This window comes from Protobothrops mucrosquamatus, unplaced genomic scaffold, assembly GCF_001527695.2.
Source record: "Protobothrops mucrosquamatus isolate PMUCROS unplaced genomic scaffold, P.Mucros_1.0 scaffold1752, whole genome shotgun sequence".
NCBI lineage: Eukaryota > Metazoa > Chordata > Lepidosauria > Squamata > Viperidae > Protobothrops > Protobothrops mucrosquamatus.
In genome coordinates, this window is record NW_015387892.1 from 73,003 (window position 1) to 90,331 (window position 17,329).

A 17,329-nucleotide genomic window follows, 5' to 3' on the forward strand; every position below is an offset into this window, starting at 1 on the left:
TTACTCCGGAGATCCAGAAGACGACCTGAATTTAGGGCACCAAGAAATTAAACCGCGAAGCTCCCAGTTGCATAGAATTCACGTCCAACGGAAAAGGGCGTTTGCGGAGGGATCCGGAGCGTATCCGTCTATATAAAAAGAAGGGAGAGGGTCTCGCTGGCCTCTTCTCCCCCCTCCCTCCTCAGACCCTGAAACGGGGGAGGGGGCCATTGATCGGTCAGTGGCGTCAGTACTTTGGGTCGTAGTTGTAGTGCAGTACAAAATGAAAGGCGGCCGAGGGGTGCAGAAACGGGCCGACGTCCAAACGAGCAACTCCCAGTCAGTCAGCAGCTCCCCTTTCCGTTCCGGAAGACCAAAACGAGCGACGGATCGCCGCAAGGACGGAGACAATCGGGGTTAGTGTTCGGCATCCATGGCGTCTAAATATTTCGCTTCGATGATCCTGGGGAGCAAGTTGTATCTGAGAAGCAAGGAGAAGAGGGAAACAGTTCAGAGAAGAGCAACTAAGATGATCCAAGGGCTGGAGACTAAAACCTACGAAGAACGGCTGTGGGACTTGGGTTTGGCTAGTCTAAAGAAAAGAAGAAATAGGGATATAGGATAGCAGCGTTCCAGTATTTGAGGGGCTGCCACAAATTATTCCCCAAAGCAGCAGAAAGCAGGAGAAGAAACAATGGATGGAAACTAACCAAGGAGAGAAGCAAGAATTAAGGGGAAACTTCCTGACAGTGAGAACAATTAACCAGTGGAACAGCTCGCCACCAGAAATCATGAGTGCTCCAAAGTCACCCACCTGGTTTTCATGCTTAAGGCAGGACTAGAACTCACTGTCTCCTAGTGATTGGTCCAGCTTTCATGCCTAAAATGGGATTGCAACTCACTGTCTCTTGGTGATTGGCCCAAAGTCAGCTAGCCAGCTTTTTTGCTTAAGGCTAGAACTCACCGGCTCCCAGTTTCTAGCTGGGTGCCTTAACCACTAGACCAGGGGTAGGCAACCTTGGCTCTTTTATGACTCGTGGACTTCAACTCCCAGAATTCCCGAGCCAGCCATGCTGAGGGAGAGATTTCCAAGCTGAGCCATGCTGGCTCAGGAATTCTGGGAGTTGAAGTCCACGAGTCACAAAAGAGCCAAGGTTGCCTACCCCTGCACTAGACCAACCTAGCTCTCGTGTTGGTAGAATCAGTTTCGAATTTCAATCGATCTGATTATTTTGCGGCCTGCTACATACCAGCAGGCCCCAGGCTGAAGATGTAGCTCCACCCAAACTCCAGACAGAGAAGAACAACAAAGCCTGGAAGATAACTGAGGTTACAAAGCCGGGATCTGCAGCCCCTCCATCCTGTCAAAAGCCATCTCTGCAAAGGAGGCCACGGCCATGATCTTACCTGATCGGGATCATTCCGATCATAATGAGCGGGAAAATCATCTTCATGTAGGGCAGAGGGGACATCCCAAAGCTGCAGAGAATGAGGAGCTGGAGGACCTGCAGGCCGGTGAAATAGTGGATCTTCCTCTGGGGCACCCGGCGGATGTAATGGGTGGGAGGATAGGCTGTCTGGAAGGAAGGGAAGGGTCAGCACCCAACAAATACAGGGAGTGTTTGAGCCGTGGGGGGCCCCAGTGGTCAGAATGTAGTATTGCAAGCAAAAGCTCTGCCAGCTGTCAGCAGTTCGAATCTATCCAGGCTCAAGGTTGAATCAGCCTTCCATCCTTCTGAGGTCGGGAAAATGAGGACCCAGATTATTGGGGGCAAGAGGCTGACTCTGTAAGCAGCTTAGAGAGGGCTGTAAGAGCAGTATGAAGCGGTATATAAGTCTAAGGGCTATTCTATTCTATTCTATTCTATTCTATATACTTATTCTATTCTACTATTCTGTTCTATATTCCTATTTTATATTTCTATTTCTATTCTGTTCTATTCTATTCTATTCATTATTTCATATTCTATTCTATTCTATTCTATATACTGTACTTATTCTATTCTACTATTCTGTTCTATATTTCTATTTCCATTTCTATTCTATTTCTATTCTATATACTTATTCTATTCTACTATTCTGTTCCATTCTGTTCTATATTCCTATTCTATATTCCTATTCTATATTTCTATTTCTATTCTATTCTATTCTATTCTATTCTATTCTATTCTATTCTACTATTGTTGTTCTATATTCCTATTCTATTCTATTCTATTCTATTCTATTCTATTCTATTCTATTCTATTCTATTCTATTCTATTCTATTCCATTCTACTCCGTTCTGTTGTTCTATTTTATTGTATGTCTTATTTTTGCCATTGTGGCGCAGTGGTTAGAATACAGTATTGCAAGCTAATTCTGCCCACTGCCAGCAATTTGATCCTGACCGGTTCAAGGTTAAACTCCGCCTTCCGTCCTTCCGAGGTCGGTAAAATGAGGACCTGGATTGTTGGGGGCAACAGGCTGACTCTGTAAACCGCTTAGAGATGGCTGTAAAGTATCGTGAAGTGGTATATAAGTCTATGTGCTATCACTATTCCTATCTTTAGGGAGGACCTTCAAGGCCACCAGCAGGGCGTGGACAAAAAACCGAGATCCCAAACCGCAATCAGAGTTGATACAACGGCCGAGTTTCCCGACCCAACACAATCAACCCATGTGTCAACGCTGCCAACATCGGATGTTTTTGCATTGACAACAGATGGAAATGTAGCCATCTTTTTCCCTTTTGCTTTTAGAGTTAGATGATGCTGGGAGGGGGGATGTGGATGAGAGTCCAGCTAGACATAACAACACTAAACCTAGTGTGAGAATCAAGGTTATTGTAACCAGAGCTGATAAGGAATTGGGGGGCTGGAGAACTGGAGAGGAAGCCCACGCTTCAAGCTAATTGGGGAATGTGATTTATGACTGTTAATTGGAGGAGGGAATTGTGCTTTGATACTAGGTGCCAAAAGGAAGGGAATTCAGTTTTTGGCTTCGATTATGCAGTGCCGATATTATGCTACTCAAAATAAAGATTCTTTAAGGTAAACAATGCCTCGAAGTTCTTTCAAAGAGTTTCATCTGTTGGAACCATGACACCATGATCCTCGAGAGACGGCGTTGAAGAAGCAGCTTGGCCGTCGCTCTGCGGGGTCCGACAGGCCGGCCAGCCCTCCCTCCCTCCTTGCAGCTTACCTGCTCCTTGAGCAAGAGGGCCACCCTCTCGAAGAGCTGGTTCCCATCGATGGAGGTGAAGGCAATGTAGAGGAAGAGTCCGTAGAGGACCGGCTTCGGGATCAGCTGGAGGGGGAAAGGAAGCAGCAGGAGCGACAGGCCCACCAAAGAGTTGGCCACCAACGTGGTTAGCCGGGTCTCCTTCACACTCACAATCCTAAGGCAGGGAGAAGAGTCAGGGTCAGTGTGTGTGTGTTGAACACCTGCAGCGGAGGTGTTAATCCAGAGGTAGGCAACCGTGGCTCTTTTATGACTCGTGGACTTCAACTCCCAGAATTCCTGAGCTAGCCATGCTGAGGGGAAAGGGAGAGGTTTCCAAGCTGAGCCATGCTGGCTCAGGGATTCTGGGAGTTGAAGTCCACAAGTCATGAAGGGGCCATAATTCCCCCATGCTGGCTCAGGAATTCTGGGAGTTGAAGTCCATGAGTCATAAAAGGGCCAAGGTTGCCTACCCCTGTGTTAATCGATTCATTATTTTGGTGTTTCTCACCCTCGGCCACTTGAAGACGGCTGGACTTCAACTCCCAGAATTCCCCTGCCCGCAGAGCTAAGTGACACATCGGTTCGGTGAATTTTACCCAATTTTATTACAACTGCAGCATTGTTAAGTTATGTAACCCGGTTGTTAAGTGAATCTGGCTTCCCCCCACGGTCAGAAGGTCACAAAAGGGGGATCGCCTGACACCCCTCCCCATGGACATTGCGACTGTTGTAACTGTGAACCAGCTTGCCAATCTGAATTTGGATCAGGTGAATCATGGGGATGCTGCAAAGGTCGTAAGTGTGAAAAATGGTCGTTAAGTCGTGTTTTTTTTTTGTGCTGTTGTAACTCGGAAAGGTCACTAAATGAACGTTTGTAAGACGAGGACTGCCTGTATTCTGACAGTGACACCAATTAACCAGTGGAACTACTTGCCTCCAGAAGCTGTGGGTGCTCCAACACTGGAAATTTTTAAGAAGAGACTGGACAGCCATTTGTCTGAAATGGTACTACAGGGTTTCCTGCCTGAGCAGGGGGTTGGACTAGATGACCTCCAAGGTCCTTTCCAACTATTCTGTTCTGTTTTTATTTCTATTTGTATTATTTCTATTTCTATTTCATTCTATAGAGAAGCAACCTAGAATTAAGCAGAAATTTCCTCACAGTGAGAACAATTAACCAGTGGAACAACCTGCCTCCAGAAGCGGTGAATGCTCCAACACTGGAAGTTTTTAAGAAGAGACTGGACAGCCATTTGTCTGAAATGGTATAGGGTTTCCTGCCTGAGCAGGGGGTTGGACTAGATGACCTCCAAGGCCCCTTCCACCTTTATTATTATTATTATTACTATTATTATTACTATTATTATTAGTCTGCTTTGATGGGATGGGATGAAAGCTTCCCAGGAATGTTTCCATCCTAGAACATCAGCAGAGCTGGGAGGGACCTTGGAGGTCATCTAGCCCAACCCCCTGCTCTAGCCCTGTAATCTTCCAACTCTGATCTGAAACGACAGGTAGCCCTCGAGGTACGCAACCACAAAATGAGCCCCCAAATTTATGTTGCTAAGTGAAATGTTTGTTAAGGAGAGTCCCCCCCCCCCCATTTTACGACTTTTCTTGCCCCAGTTGTTCGGTGAATCCCTGCGGTTGTTAAAAGTCACACGGTTGTTCAGGCAATCTGGTTTCCCACCATGGACTTCGCTCGTTGTGAAAGGGGATCGCATGACCCCCCCCTTTTGTTTCTCTTAGCCACATAAATGTTGGGCTCCTTTATGGTTGTAACTTGAGGACTATCTTTATCCTGGTTTTGTTGTTGTTCTTGTTGTTTTTGCTTCGATCTAACTTAAGCGAGGTTTCCAGCCACCGAAAAGGCAAAACAGATTTTCGGGAAAACCCTCTGCATCATTTCCATTTCCATCCCAGCTAATGGATTTCCTTTCAACCTTCTTCTAGGCTTCCCCTTTCATGGAGCTTAAAGAAAAAAGAAAAAAAGAAAGAAATTTAGACTCTGCGGTCTGCTAAGCTTTTATCTCGCCGTGCCAGCTCCCGGCTGCTTTTTAATCTTTCCTAGTTGCAGCTACCCAGTTTTTCAACCTAACATTTCAGCTGTCTTTCTCAAAGCATTAAAAGAAAAGGGAAGGGAAAAAAAAAAAAAAGGAAATAGGACAAGTCGAAAAACAGCAGACACAGCTGGGATTTTTTTTTTTAATAAAAAATATCTCCCTTTTCCAGAGACCCAGTTGTTGGATCAACCTCTGGATCAAACAAAAAAGTCGTTATTAATTCAGCGCGATTGATAAACCGGAACTAAGTTTCAGCTCTTTAGCAGATGATGGAAAAACACGCTGAACGAACACTAGGAATCGGAGGACCACATTGGTAATTTAAACAGAAATGAGCTATATGTGCATGAAGTTTTCGACTTGCGACTTTTCGTTTAGTGACAGTTTGAAGCAACAACATATCCTGCTCTATTCTATTATTCTATTCTATTCTATTCTATTCTATTCTATTCTATTCCATTCTATTCTAATCTATTCCATTCCATTGTTATTCTATTCTATTCTATTCTATTCTATTGTTATTACTATTCTATTCTATTCTATTCTTCTATTCTATTCTATTCCATTCTATTCTATTGTTATTACTATTCTATTGTTATTTCTATTCCATTCTATTATTTCTATTCTATTGTTATTTCTAATCTATTCTATTGTTATTTCTATTCTATTGTTATTTCTATTCTATTCTATTCTATTATTCTATTCTATTGTTATTACTATTCTATTGTTATTTCTATTCTATTCTATTGTTATTTCTATTCTATTCTATTGTTATTTCTATTCTATTCTATTCTATTCTATTCTATTCTATTCTATTCTATTCTATTCCTGTCCTGTCCTGTCCTATCCTATCCTATCCTATCCTAAAGGAACATAAACTCTGTCCCCCATTTGCCCATATCTGCACAGTATTAACTATGACAAGACATCAGTTTCCCAACTCTGAAATCCTCCTTTTCTTTGTAAAAATAGTTCAAATTCTGTAGTGACATACAGCGAACCACAGGTAGTCCACAACTTACAATCCTTCACTTCAACGCTGAAAAAATGTGACTTACGACCTCTGTAGCCTCCCCGTGGTCCTATGATGAAAATTTGGATGCTTTTGTGTTTATGACGCTGGCCTGAGATTACATGATCACTCTTTGTAACTCACGACAAGCAAAGTGAATGGGGGAATTCAGATTTGCTTAAGGATGGCACGGCTCACTTAACCACTGCTTGTTTCGCTTAGCGACCGTGGCGAAAAAGGTCACCCAATGGGGCAATACTCCCTCAACAACTGCCTTGCTTAGCAACAGAAATTCTGGGCCTCAATTGGGGACGTATGTCGAGGAATACCGATACAATGCCACCAACAATAATTCTTCTCCAGTGAGGAAATGAATGTCTAAAAAATATTGCATTTAAGATAAAGCTAAATGTCAGGAAAGAAATAGGCTAATTAACAAATAAGAGAGAAAATGCCAAACCATATCTGTAGGGATATAACATTAATTGTATGATTCACCATGGTATTAAATGTGGACCATATAGAAAGACACTGCTCCTTTTTTATTTTTTTTTATTATTTTAGGACTTCTGAAAAACAGATGACTCATATCCTGAATCCGTTCATTCCAATCAGAAGTTGCTTTCCACTTATATAAAATTATTTGCCACGCTCTGGGCTCAGCTGAGCCGAGGCTTTTTACGAGATGCCAAATTCTGTGTTTTAAGATTATACTTCCAGATCCAAATCCAGTTCCCTTGCTGCAGTATAATCTTTCCCAAATTGTACTAACATATGTGATCATTTGAAATCAAAGTGAGGCTATATAGCAGAACGAGACCAAATCATATTAGTTAAAAAAAAAAACATTTCGAATTTCTCAAAGGGATAGAACAAAATCAGCCTTTAATTTTAGGACATGAAATTCTCTTCTATTCTCTTCCTATTCTTAATTCTATTCTCTTCCTATTCTATTCTATTCCTATTCTTAATTCTATTCTATTCTATTCTATTAATTCTATTCTATTCCTATTCTTAATTCTATTCTATTCTTATCATTACTCTATTCTATTCTATTCCTATTCTTAATTCTATTCTATTCCTATTCTTAATTCTATTCTATTCTTATCATTATTCTATTCTATTCTATTCTATTCTATTCTATTCTATTCTTAATTCTATTCTATTCTATTCTATTCCTATTCTTAATTAATTCTATTCTATTCTATTATTATTATTATTATTATTATTATTATTATTATTATTATTATTATTATTATTATTCTGATCTATTCTTTTTATTCTGTTCTGTTTTGATCTATTATCCTACCCTACCATACCCTACCCTATTCTTCAGCTGACACTTCTTCAGCTGGCACTTCCGGTGAGCAGTTCTAGACTCCTCCAGACCTAGAATGGACTTCCAGAAGTGACATCCATGCACTTCCTGCGGGCTGTTCTAGGCCTGGGAGGCCTCTTCCAGGCCTCCAATTGACTTCCGGAAGTGACATCCACACACTTCCGGTGGGCCGTTCTAGACCTGGGAGACCTCCTCCCGTCCTCCGAAGCCTAGAACGGACTTCCAGAAGTAGCATGGGTTCAGCCGGTTCTCTGAAGTCAACAAAATTTAGCTACCGGTTCTACCGAACCCGTGCGAAACGGCTGAATCCCACCACTGGTTCACTCCCTCCCCACTCCCATTTCCATTTTTAGTGGATTTCTGGAACTGCTGGCCAGCTCAATGTCTTCCAAAGCCATGAAATGGCTTCTGACTCCACCAAAACAGAGCAAGCTCTACTCAGGACTTACGTCTCGTAGATGTGTCCGTTCTCAACCCTTTCCTCGACGTAAGCCAGGGCCCGGACGTGCATCGGCGAGTGAGGAAAGGCAGCGTGGATCCAGGGTAATCCGAAGACGGACAGGCCCGTGTTGATCAGCGCTACCAGGAGCAGGTCCCAGTGATAGGCTGTTCCCTTCACCAACCTGGAATAAAATGCTTGTTAGCCAGGATTCGTCGCGGGGACACCGGGCCGAGCCAGAACAATCTGTAGCCCAAGAATCGGAACGCTTCAGGCCTCCAACAGAAGAGAGTAGCCGTAGCTCAGGGTAGCACTGTGGGGTCCTTGGTGCTCTCTGAGCTTCGTTGTTTTCTTGCAGACATTTCATGACCCAACTAGGTAACATCATCAGTGCTAGAAGGGAGTGTGCGGGGTTGTGGGTTGGAGAAAAAGAGAGGAGGGGGAGGGGGGAGGACTATGACTAAGGGGTCCTTGGTGCTCTCTGAGCTTGTTTTCTTGCAGACATTGCATGACCCAACTAGGTAACATCATCAGTGCTAGAAGGGAGTGTGCGGGGTTGTGGGTTGGAGAAAAAGAGAGGAGGGGGAGGGGGGAGGACTATGACTAAGGGGTCCTTGGTGCTCTCTGAGCTTGTTTTCTTGCAGACATTTCATGACCCAACTAGGTAACTTCATCAGTGCTGGAAGAGAGGAGGAGGAGGAGGAGGAGGAGGAGGAGGAGGAGGAGGAGGAGGACGACGACGACGACTGTGGGGTCCTGGGTGGTCTCTGAGCTGGGTGGTTTTCTTGCAGACATTTCATGACCCAACCAGGTAGCATCATCAGTGCTAGAAGAGAGGGTGTGTGGATTGCAGAAGGGGGAGGAGGAGGAGGAGGAGTGTGGGATCCTTAGTGGTCTCTGAGCTTTATTGTTTTCCTGCAGACGTTTCATGACCCGACTAGGCAACATTGTCAGTGCTAGAAGAGAGGGGGTTTAGGAAGAGGAGGAGGAGGAGGAGGAACTTCGTTGTTTTCTAGCAGACATTTCATGAGAAAACTAGGTAACATCATCAGTGCTAGATGAGAGGGGTGTTTGGATTAGAGGAGGAGGAGGAGGAGAAAGATGATTATGGGGTCCTTGGTGCTCTCTGAACTGGGTGGTTTTCTTGCAGACGTTTCATGACCCAACTAGGTAACATCGTCAGCGCTGGAAGAGAGTGGGGGGTTTGCTCTGTCTTTATGTACAAGTAACTTCTCTTACCAACATTCGTAAGGATATGTTTTTCTCTTTTGTAGTTCCTTGATTAGGGAACTATCTAGTTAGGGAACTTTTAGCCGTGGAGTTCTAGGTCCTCTCTGAACTTGCTTGTTTTCTTGCAAACGTTTCATTACCAAACTAGGTAACATCATCAGTGCTGGAAGAAAGTAGATTTGCTCTGTTTACATATAGTAAAGCATAGGTGAGGGTATTGATCTCATCTTGGTATTCCCATGATTAGGCTGATGTTTACTGTTCTGAATTGATAATTTATTGATGGAGGCACTGCTTATTAGTTGATTGGTGGTCTAGTATTAACCGTGGTGTCAATCTCTGCTTATCTGTCTGTTGAATACTGATGACGTTACCTAGCTGGGTCATGAAACGTCTGCCAGAAAACAGCCAATAAAGGAGAATATTTGTGGCTTAGGGTTGAAATGAAGGGTCCCCCGGTTCTCTCCGAGCTCGGTTGTTTCCTCGGCAGACGTTTCGTGACCCAAACGAGGGAGCAGCACTGATGACGTTACCTAGTCGGGCGATGAAACGTCTGCCAGGAAAGCAACCAAGCTCGGTGAGCGCTAAGGACCCCACGCTTAATCCCTCCATTGGAGAAACTTGCCTTTAGCCTAGGTTTATTGTGCTGGAAAAAGTCTTCAGGGTTAATGCTCAAAAAGTCGATTTCTAGTTCCATTTTTTTAAAGAGCGGCACGGAAGGGAAGCAGACAGCGTTATAATCCTGCAGACTAATTTGCAGAGAGAGCTGTTATTCAGAAATGCTGCGGAAACTCTTTGACTGAGTTGCAACGATGACCGAGGCAACTCTGTGCATCCTCAGAGACTCCTCGTTTAGTGACAAAACCCGAACCTGAAGTAGAAAAGCTAACGGAGCCACGGTGGAAGAGCTTACCTGTTCTCAGGTGCGTTGGTGAGCGAGGCCACGATGTTTTGCTCGATGAAGAAAAGCATGGAGAGCAGGAAGCCCAGACCCATCGCGCTCATGACCGGGCCCAGGTGGAGATCTTTCAAGGGGGCCAAGACGAACAAGCTCTCCGACTGATTGTAGTTAAATTTGGACACTGGAAAAACGAGGGAAAGTCAACAGGCTCGAGATAAACGGGTGGACGCTCCATCCCTGGAGATCTTCGAGGAGAGACTGGAGAGCCATTGGCCCGGGATGGTTAGGTTAAGGGGAGGGGGTGTCCAGCCTTGGCAACTTTTAAGACAACTTGTGGACTTCAACTCCCAGAATTCCCCAGCCAGCCATTTCCTCCCTTCCTTCCTGGCTTCGGGATTCTGGGAATCCAAGTCCACAAGTTTTAAAGGAGGGGCAATCACCAGGAGGTGAAGAGTTCTAGTCCCGCCTTAAGGCACGAAAGCCAGCTTCGGGACTTGGGGCCAATCACCAGGAGACGGTGAGTTCTAGTTTTATCTCTGACCTGAAAGGCGGCTGGGTGACTGTGGGCCAATCACCAGGAGACGGCGAGTTCTAGTTCTATCTTTGACATAAAAGCTGTCTGGGTGACTGTGGGCCAATCACTAGGAGATGGCGAGTTCTAGTTTTATCTTTGACCTGTGGGTCAATCACCAGGGTGACTAGGTGACTGTGGGCCAATCACCAGGAGACGGCGAGTTCTAGTTCTATCTTTCACATGAAAGCCAGCTGGGTGACTGTGGGCCAATCACCAGGCGACGGCGAGTTCTAGTTCTATCTTTGACATGAAAGCTGGCTGAGTGACTGTGGGCCAATCACCAGGAGACGATGAGTTCTAGTTTTATCTTTGACATGAAAGCCAGCTGGGTGACTGTAGGCCAATCACCAGGCGACGGCGAGTTCTAGTTCTATCTTTGACATGAAAGCCAGCTGGGTGACTGTGGGCCAATCACTAGAACACGGTGAGTTCTAGTTCTATCTTTGACATGAAAACCAGCTGGGTGACTGTGGGCCAATCACCAGGCGACGGTGAGTTCTAGTTCTATCTTTGACATGAAAGCCGGCTGGGTGACTGTGGGATAATCACCAGGTGATGGTGAATTGTAGTCCTACCTTGGGCTTGAAAGCCAGCTAGGTGACTTTCGCTCCATCACCAGGTGACAGTGAGTTCTAGTCCTGTTTAGGCGGAAAGCCAGCTGCGTAACTTCGGGCCAGTCCCTCTCTCTCAGCCCAACCAAAATAGCAACTATTAGGTATCTTCAGCACTTTTTGAGTTATTTATAAATAATAATAAAGGCGGGATACAAATAAAATAAGATAAAAAATAAAATAAACAGGCGTAGAGGAGGGTCTTCCATCTAAGCAGCTGAGATTGATTTTGTAAAAGTAAAACCGTGAAGTTTAAAAGTGTGGAGAGGTTTGTCCCTTTCCAGCAAGGAAATTTGTTGTGTCAAGTCAACAAAACTGCAGAGGTTTTTGCCCCTTTCTGGTTCCAAACGGGTGGAATGCGACCCGCACACAAAAAAAGTGGGAATGGTGAGATTTCTTCATTTCCTTTTTAGTCATCTCCCCTCATCTCCAATCCACGTCATTCGGAGGATGGAGAGAATTGGGGTTTTTTTTTCCCTTCCTACTGCGGAAAAGTCGATCTGTTCGACCGACGGCAGCCGTGGATAATATTTTAGATTTCCTTCGACGTCCGATGCTCCCAGCCTAGCAGATGTTCGGGATCGTTTGCGTCGTTTAATTAGGAAAATACAAAGTAGAAGCAAAAGAAAAAAAAAAAAAGAAATCAAACCCGGAGGAAAAAACGATGGGTCAACATTCGTCAACATTCGTCAACCTTTACATCTGTATGTCCGTCAGCGGTTCTTCCTGCCTCTGGTAACGAGGCAGCCTTTTTTGCTGGCTGCCAGAATAATTGGGGCGGAAAAAATAAAGTTTCTTTTTTTTTTCCCTCCAAAAAAAAAAAGGAAAACAAAAAAAAAAAAAAAACACACCTCGGTAAGAGTGCCTTTTTCGTGATAAGTGAAATTAAACTGTGGACTAGAATCATTCAGAGAACTTAATGCCTGCGAATACAAGACACTTCTTGCGAAGATATAGATTGGGACTCGGGTTGTTTGACAAGGGTCAGTTTTGCGATGCATTTGATTTGTTTTGTTTCTATGCGGCTGTTGTTATTTTTATATTAAAAAAAAAACACATTCCAGGTGGCAAATACGTCCAAACTCACCTTTCTCCTCCTGTTTTCCTAACAACAGCCCTGTGAGGTGGATTGGGCTGAGAGAGAGAGAGAGTAATTAGCCCAAAGTCACTCACCTGGCTTTCATGCCTAACTCAGGACTAGAACTCACCGTCTCCTGGTAATTGGCCCAAAGTCACCCAGCTGGCTTTCATGCCTAAGGCAGGACTAGAACTCACCATCTCTTGGTGATTGGCCCAAAGTCACCCAGCTGGCTTTCATGTCAAAGATAAAACTAGAACTCACCATCTCCTGGTGATTGGCCCAAACTCACTCAATTGGCATTTATCCCTAAGGAGGGACTAGAGCTCACTGTCTCCTGGTGAGTGGCCCAAAGTCACCCAGCCGGCTTCCATGCCTAAGGCAGCACTAGAATTCCCCATCTCCTGGCTATTAGCCCAAAATTATCCATTGGTTTTCCTGCCTTAAAGCGAGGCTAGAACTCTCCGTCTCCTGGTGATTGACCCAAAGTCATCCAAGCTGGCTTTCGTGCTTAAAAGCTGGGACTAGAACTCACTGCCTCCTGGTTTCTAGCCTGGAGCCTTAACAGTGACTAGACCCAACTGGCTCTCATTTGTTTCTGATTATTTCATGCCTGTTTGATGACGGACACCAGGTCGGAATCACGAGACGATACAGCAGACCAAATAAGTGTAAACCTTCTACAATGATTAATAAGTAAATAATTAAAACCGGTGGGTGGGGGGGGAGAGTCAAGATCGAGAACAACCTTGACAAATGCAGGTGGCCCTTTTATGACTCGTGGACTTCAACTCCCAGAATTCCTCAGCCAGGCATGCTGGCTGAGGAATTCTGGGAGTTGAAGTCCACTCCTCTTAAAGTCTATACCAGGGGTCTTCAAACTTGGCCCTTTGATGACTTGTGGACTTCAACTCCCAGAATTCCTCAGCCAGCGTGCCTAGCTGAGGAATTCTGGGAGTTGAAGTCCACTCCTCTTAAAGTCTATATCAGGGGTCTTGAAACTTGGCCCTTTTATGACTTGTGGACTTCAAATCCCAGAATTCCTCAGCCAGGCACGCTGGCTGAGGAATTCTGGGAATCGAAATCCACTCCTCTTAAAGTCTATACCAGGGGTCTTCAAACCTGGCCCTTTTATGACTTGTAGACTTCAACTCCCAGAATTCCTCGGCTAGGCACGCTGGCTGAGGAATTCTGGGAGTTGAAATCTACAAGTCTTAAAAGTTGCCAAGTTTGAAGACCCCTGTTTTATTTGGTCACCAACGTTTAAACCACCGTTCGGAAATACAACGGCGCTGAAAAAAAAGTGACTTAGGACTGTTTTTCACACTTACGACCGTCGCAGCATCTCCGGGATCACACGATCAAAATTCAGGCGCTTGGCAACCGACTCCTATTTTTGACCCCATTTGCAGTGTCCCGGGATCACGTGATCCCCCCTTTTGGTGACCTCCCTGACAAGCAAAGTCAACGGGGGAGAAGCCGGATCCACTTAACAACCGTGTGACTAATTTAACAACGGCCGTGATTCACTTAACAACGGTGGCAAGAAAGGTCGTAAAACGGGGCAAAGCTCAACAACTGTCTCGCTTAGCGATGGATTTTTCCCCCAGCCCCGTTGTGGTCGTTAAGGCGAGGACTCCGTGCACTTTCAGACTGGCGAGGTTTATCTTCACGCAGCCCTGCCATAAAGTAGAATTCGCTCCTTCCTGTCTGCTCCACCCGGGAAGGCGGACGACGACGTTGCAACGATACAGAACCGTTGGCTGCGAGGTCCGTGGCCAATAAATTCAATAAATAAATTAATGCTCTTCTCCCTTCCCTTCAAAAATCCCCACCACCACCACCACCCCCCGCCTCCCAAGTTGACCTACTTTTTATTTCCGCGAAGAAGTGGGATCCGATCACGGAGAAGGTGAGGACAGAAATCGGCAGCGCACAATCCGACAGGATTTCGCGGACGCGGGGATGGAGGTACGGGCTGCAAGGGAATTAGAAACACCCAGTCAGGACCACCAGCTGCCCTGTTGAAGGTGGCTGAAAGATCAGGATGGAACTGCAAAGGTTGATGAGCCAAAGGAAAGGGCCGGCGGCGGGATTCAGCCGGTTTGCTCCGCTTCGGCAGAACCGGTAGCTTATTTTTTTGTGGGCCAGGCCCAGAACGGACTTCCGGAAGTGGCATCCACGCAGAGAACTGGCGGTTCACCTATTTGAATCCCACCACTGAAAGGGGCTCGTTTCAGCTTCCTCACGGTCAGGAGCATTGTGAGAACTTTCCCAAGAGGCGTGTTGGTCAAATTTTGGTCAAGATGCCGACATCCATGCCTAGCTAAGAGGCTGGTTCATCGCTCGTCCTTCCCTTCTCTGTTGCATTCTGTTCAACCAGGTCTAGCCTGGTTGGAAAAATGATGGTATATGGAGTCCTTGGTGCTTTCTGAGCTGGGTGGTTTTCTTGCAGACGTCTCATGACCCAACTAGGTGACATCATCAGGGCAAGAAGGGAGTGGGGTATGCAGAGAGGAGGAGGAGGAGGAGGAGGAGGAGTGTGGGGTCCCTGGTGCTCTCTGAGCTTGGTGGTTTTCTTGCAGACGTTTCATGAACCAACTAGGTAACATCATCAGTGCTAGAAGGAATAGAGGGTTGAGGAGAAGAGGAGGAGGAGGAGAATGACGACTGTGAGGACCTTGGTGCTCTCAGGGCTTGTTTTTTTCTTCCAGACGTTTCATGACCCAACTAGGTGACAACATCAGTGCAAGAAGGGAATGGCTTTGTAGAGGAGGAGGAGGAGGAGGAGGAGGAGGAGGAGGAGGAGGAGGAAGAAGAACTGTGGGGTCCTGGCTGCTCTCTGAGCTTGGTGGTTTTCTTGCAGACGTCTCATGACCCAACTAGATAACATCATCAGTGCTAGAAGGAAATGAGGGTAGAGGAGGAAGAAGAGGAGGACGACGACAATGACCACTTTTTGTGCTAGTCTCCCATAATGGGCACAGAGCAGCATTCCTCAACCGTGGAAACTTCCAAAAGGCCCGGCTGAGGAATTCTGGGAGTTGAACTCCACGCATCTTCCTGAGGCCGAGGGTTGAGAAACACCGACAAACAGCCACAGGACCCCTGTGCCATTGGCACTGATTGATACGGTTGCTGGAATTGGGTATGTCTAGTTTAACGAAGAGAAGGACGAGGGGGGACATGATAGCCGTCTTCCAGTATCTCAGGGGCTGCCCCAAAGAAGAGGGAGTCAAGCTATTCTCCAAAGCGCCTGAAGGCAGGACAAGAAGCAACGGATGGAAACTAATCAAGGAGAGAAGCAACCTAGAACTAAGGAGAAACTTCCTGACAGTGAGAACAATTAACCAGTGGAACCACCTGCCTCCAGAAGCGGTGAATGCTCCAACACTGGAAGTTTTTAAGAAGAGACTGGACAGCCATTGGTCCGAAATGGTATATGGTTTCCGGCCTGAGCAGGGGGTTGGACTAGATGACCTCCAAGGTCCCTTCCAACTTTATTATTATTATTACTAATTATTATTATTAATTATTATTATTATTATTATTATTATTATTATTATTATTATTATTACCTTTTCTTGAACTGATAAAGAGTGTGCCCAAGCCACAAGGTGCCCAGCATGAGCATCAGACTCAGGACGGCGGTTTCTCGCCCCTCGTGCGCGGCATCTGAAGGACCGTCGCTCTCATTTCCCATCGCGGGACGTTCTGTCGAGATGTTCAGCAAGAGGGTGTTGTTGTTGATGGACAACGTCTGCGGTCTTGAGCCGTGGTAGTAGTTGGTAAAAACTGGGGGGAAAAGAGAAAACGAACCATTTTAGAGCTGGCGGATGGACAAAAAAATCTCCATTTCACGCCTTTATTTAGACCCAGGCACACCTTGGTTAGAATCAGCAAGAAGGGCCCAGGCAGTGCTCAGTTTACAACAGCTCGCTTAGTGACCGTTCAGAGTTACGACGGCCCTGGAAAAAAAGGGACTTAGGACCATTTTTCACACTTAACGACCCCCGGGTCCCGTGATCGAAATTCAGACACTTGGCAACTGACTCGTGTTTATGACGGTCGCGGCATCCTCCCGGGGTCACGTGATCCCCTTTTGCGACCTTCTGACAAAGTCAACACGAAGCCAGATTCATTTAACAGCCTTAAGTTGCCAACTTAACCGCAGTGATTCACTTAACAACCAAGATCGCAAAATGGGGCAAAATTCACTTAAAAGCCCTCTTGCTTAACAACATCAATTTGGGGATCCGTTGCGGTCCTAAGTCAAGGACTAGTGTATTAATGCTTGCATTTACCTTCGTGTCTGAAATGGGAGAGGGTCTCCTGCCTGGGCAGGGTGGGTTGGACAGATCAGGGCTTTTCAACCAGTGGTACGGGTACCAGCTGTGGTACATGGGCACCTGGCAGGTGGTACGTGATCATCCTAGAAAAGTGGTAGCAGGGGAGGGGAATGAGCTGAACCGGTGGCAGCACCGCACAAGCCTGAGCGAGAGATGGCTGGAGCTGCAGGGCTGTCGGGGCTCAGCGGAAGCGGCAGGATCAGTGCCGCTTTCCAGCTGATCGGCGCTTCTTCGGGGCTGTCAGGGCTCAATGGAAGCTCCAGGATCAGCGCCAGGCTCCAGCTGGAAAGCAGCATTGATCCTGGCGCTTCTGCTGAGCCCAGAAGAAGTGCCGATTAGCTGGAATTTCATTCATTCATTTCATTTTATTCAATTTGTATCCCGCCCTTCTCCCGAAGGACTCAGGGCGGCTCACAACATTTTTTAAAACAGAAACAAACCCACAATCCCCGCCGAATAAAACCAATTAAAACCCAAATATTTTAAGTTGTGACATTTAAAATTTTCTAAAAATAAACCCGATTTAAAATCCACCCTAGGCCAGGCCCGCTTG

The 17,329-nt window shown here is 45.8% G+C and overlaps 1 protein-coding gene across 1 annotated transcript in view; it reads right to left on the bottom strand.

The window, feature by feature from the left end:
* Positions 1–307: 307 nt before the first annotated feature.
* The window catches only part of SLC4A11 (solute carrier family 4 member 11), a 51,681-nt gene continuing 34,659 nt past the window's right edge, over positions 308–17,329 (bottom strand). Inside the window, 7 exon segments of the mRNA XM_015823039.1 lie at positions 308–460; positions 1,387–1,556; positions 3,160–3,355; positions 8,044–8,217; positions 10,177–10,345; positions 14,299–14,405; positions 16,006–16,222. Of these exon segments, the coding sequence (XP_015678525.1) occupies positions 397–460; positions 1,387–1,556; positions 3,160–3,355; positions 8,044–8,217; positions 10,177–10,345; positions 14,299–14,405; positions 16,006–16,222 (1,097 nt within the window). The 3' untranslated portion in view covers positions 308–396.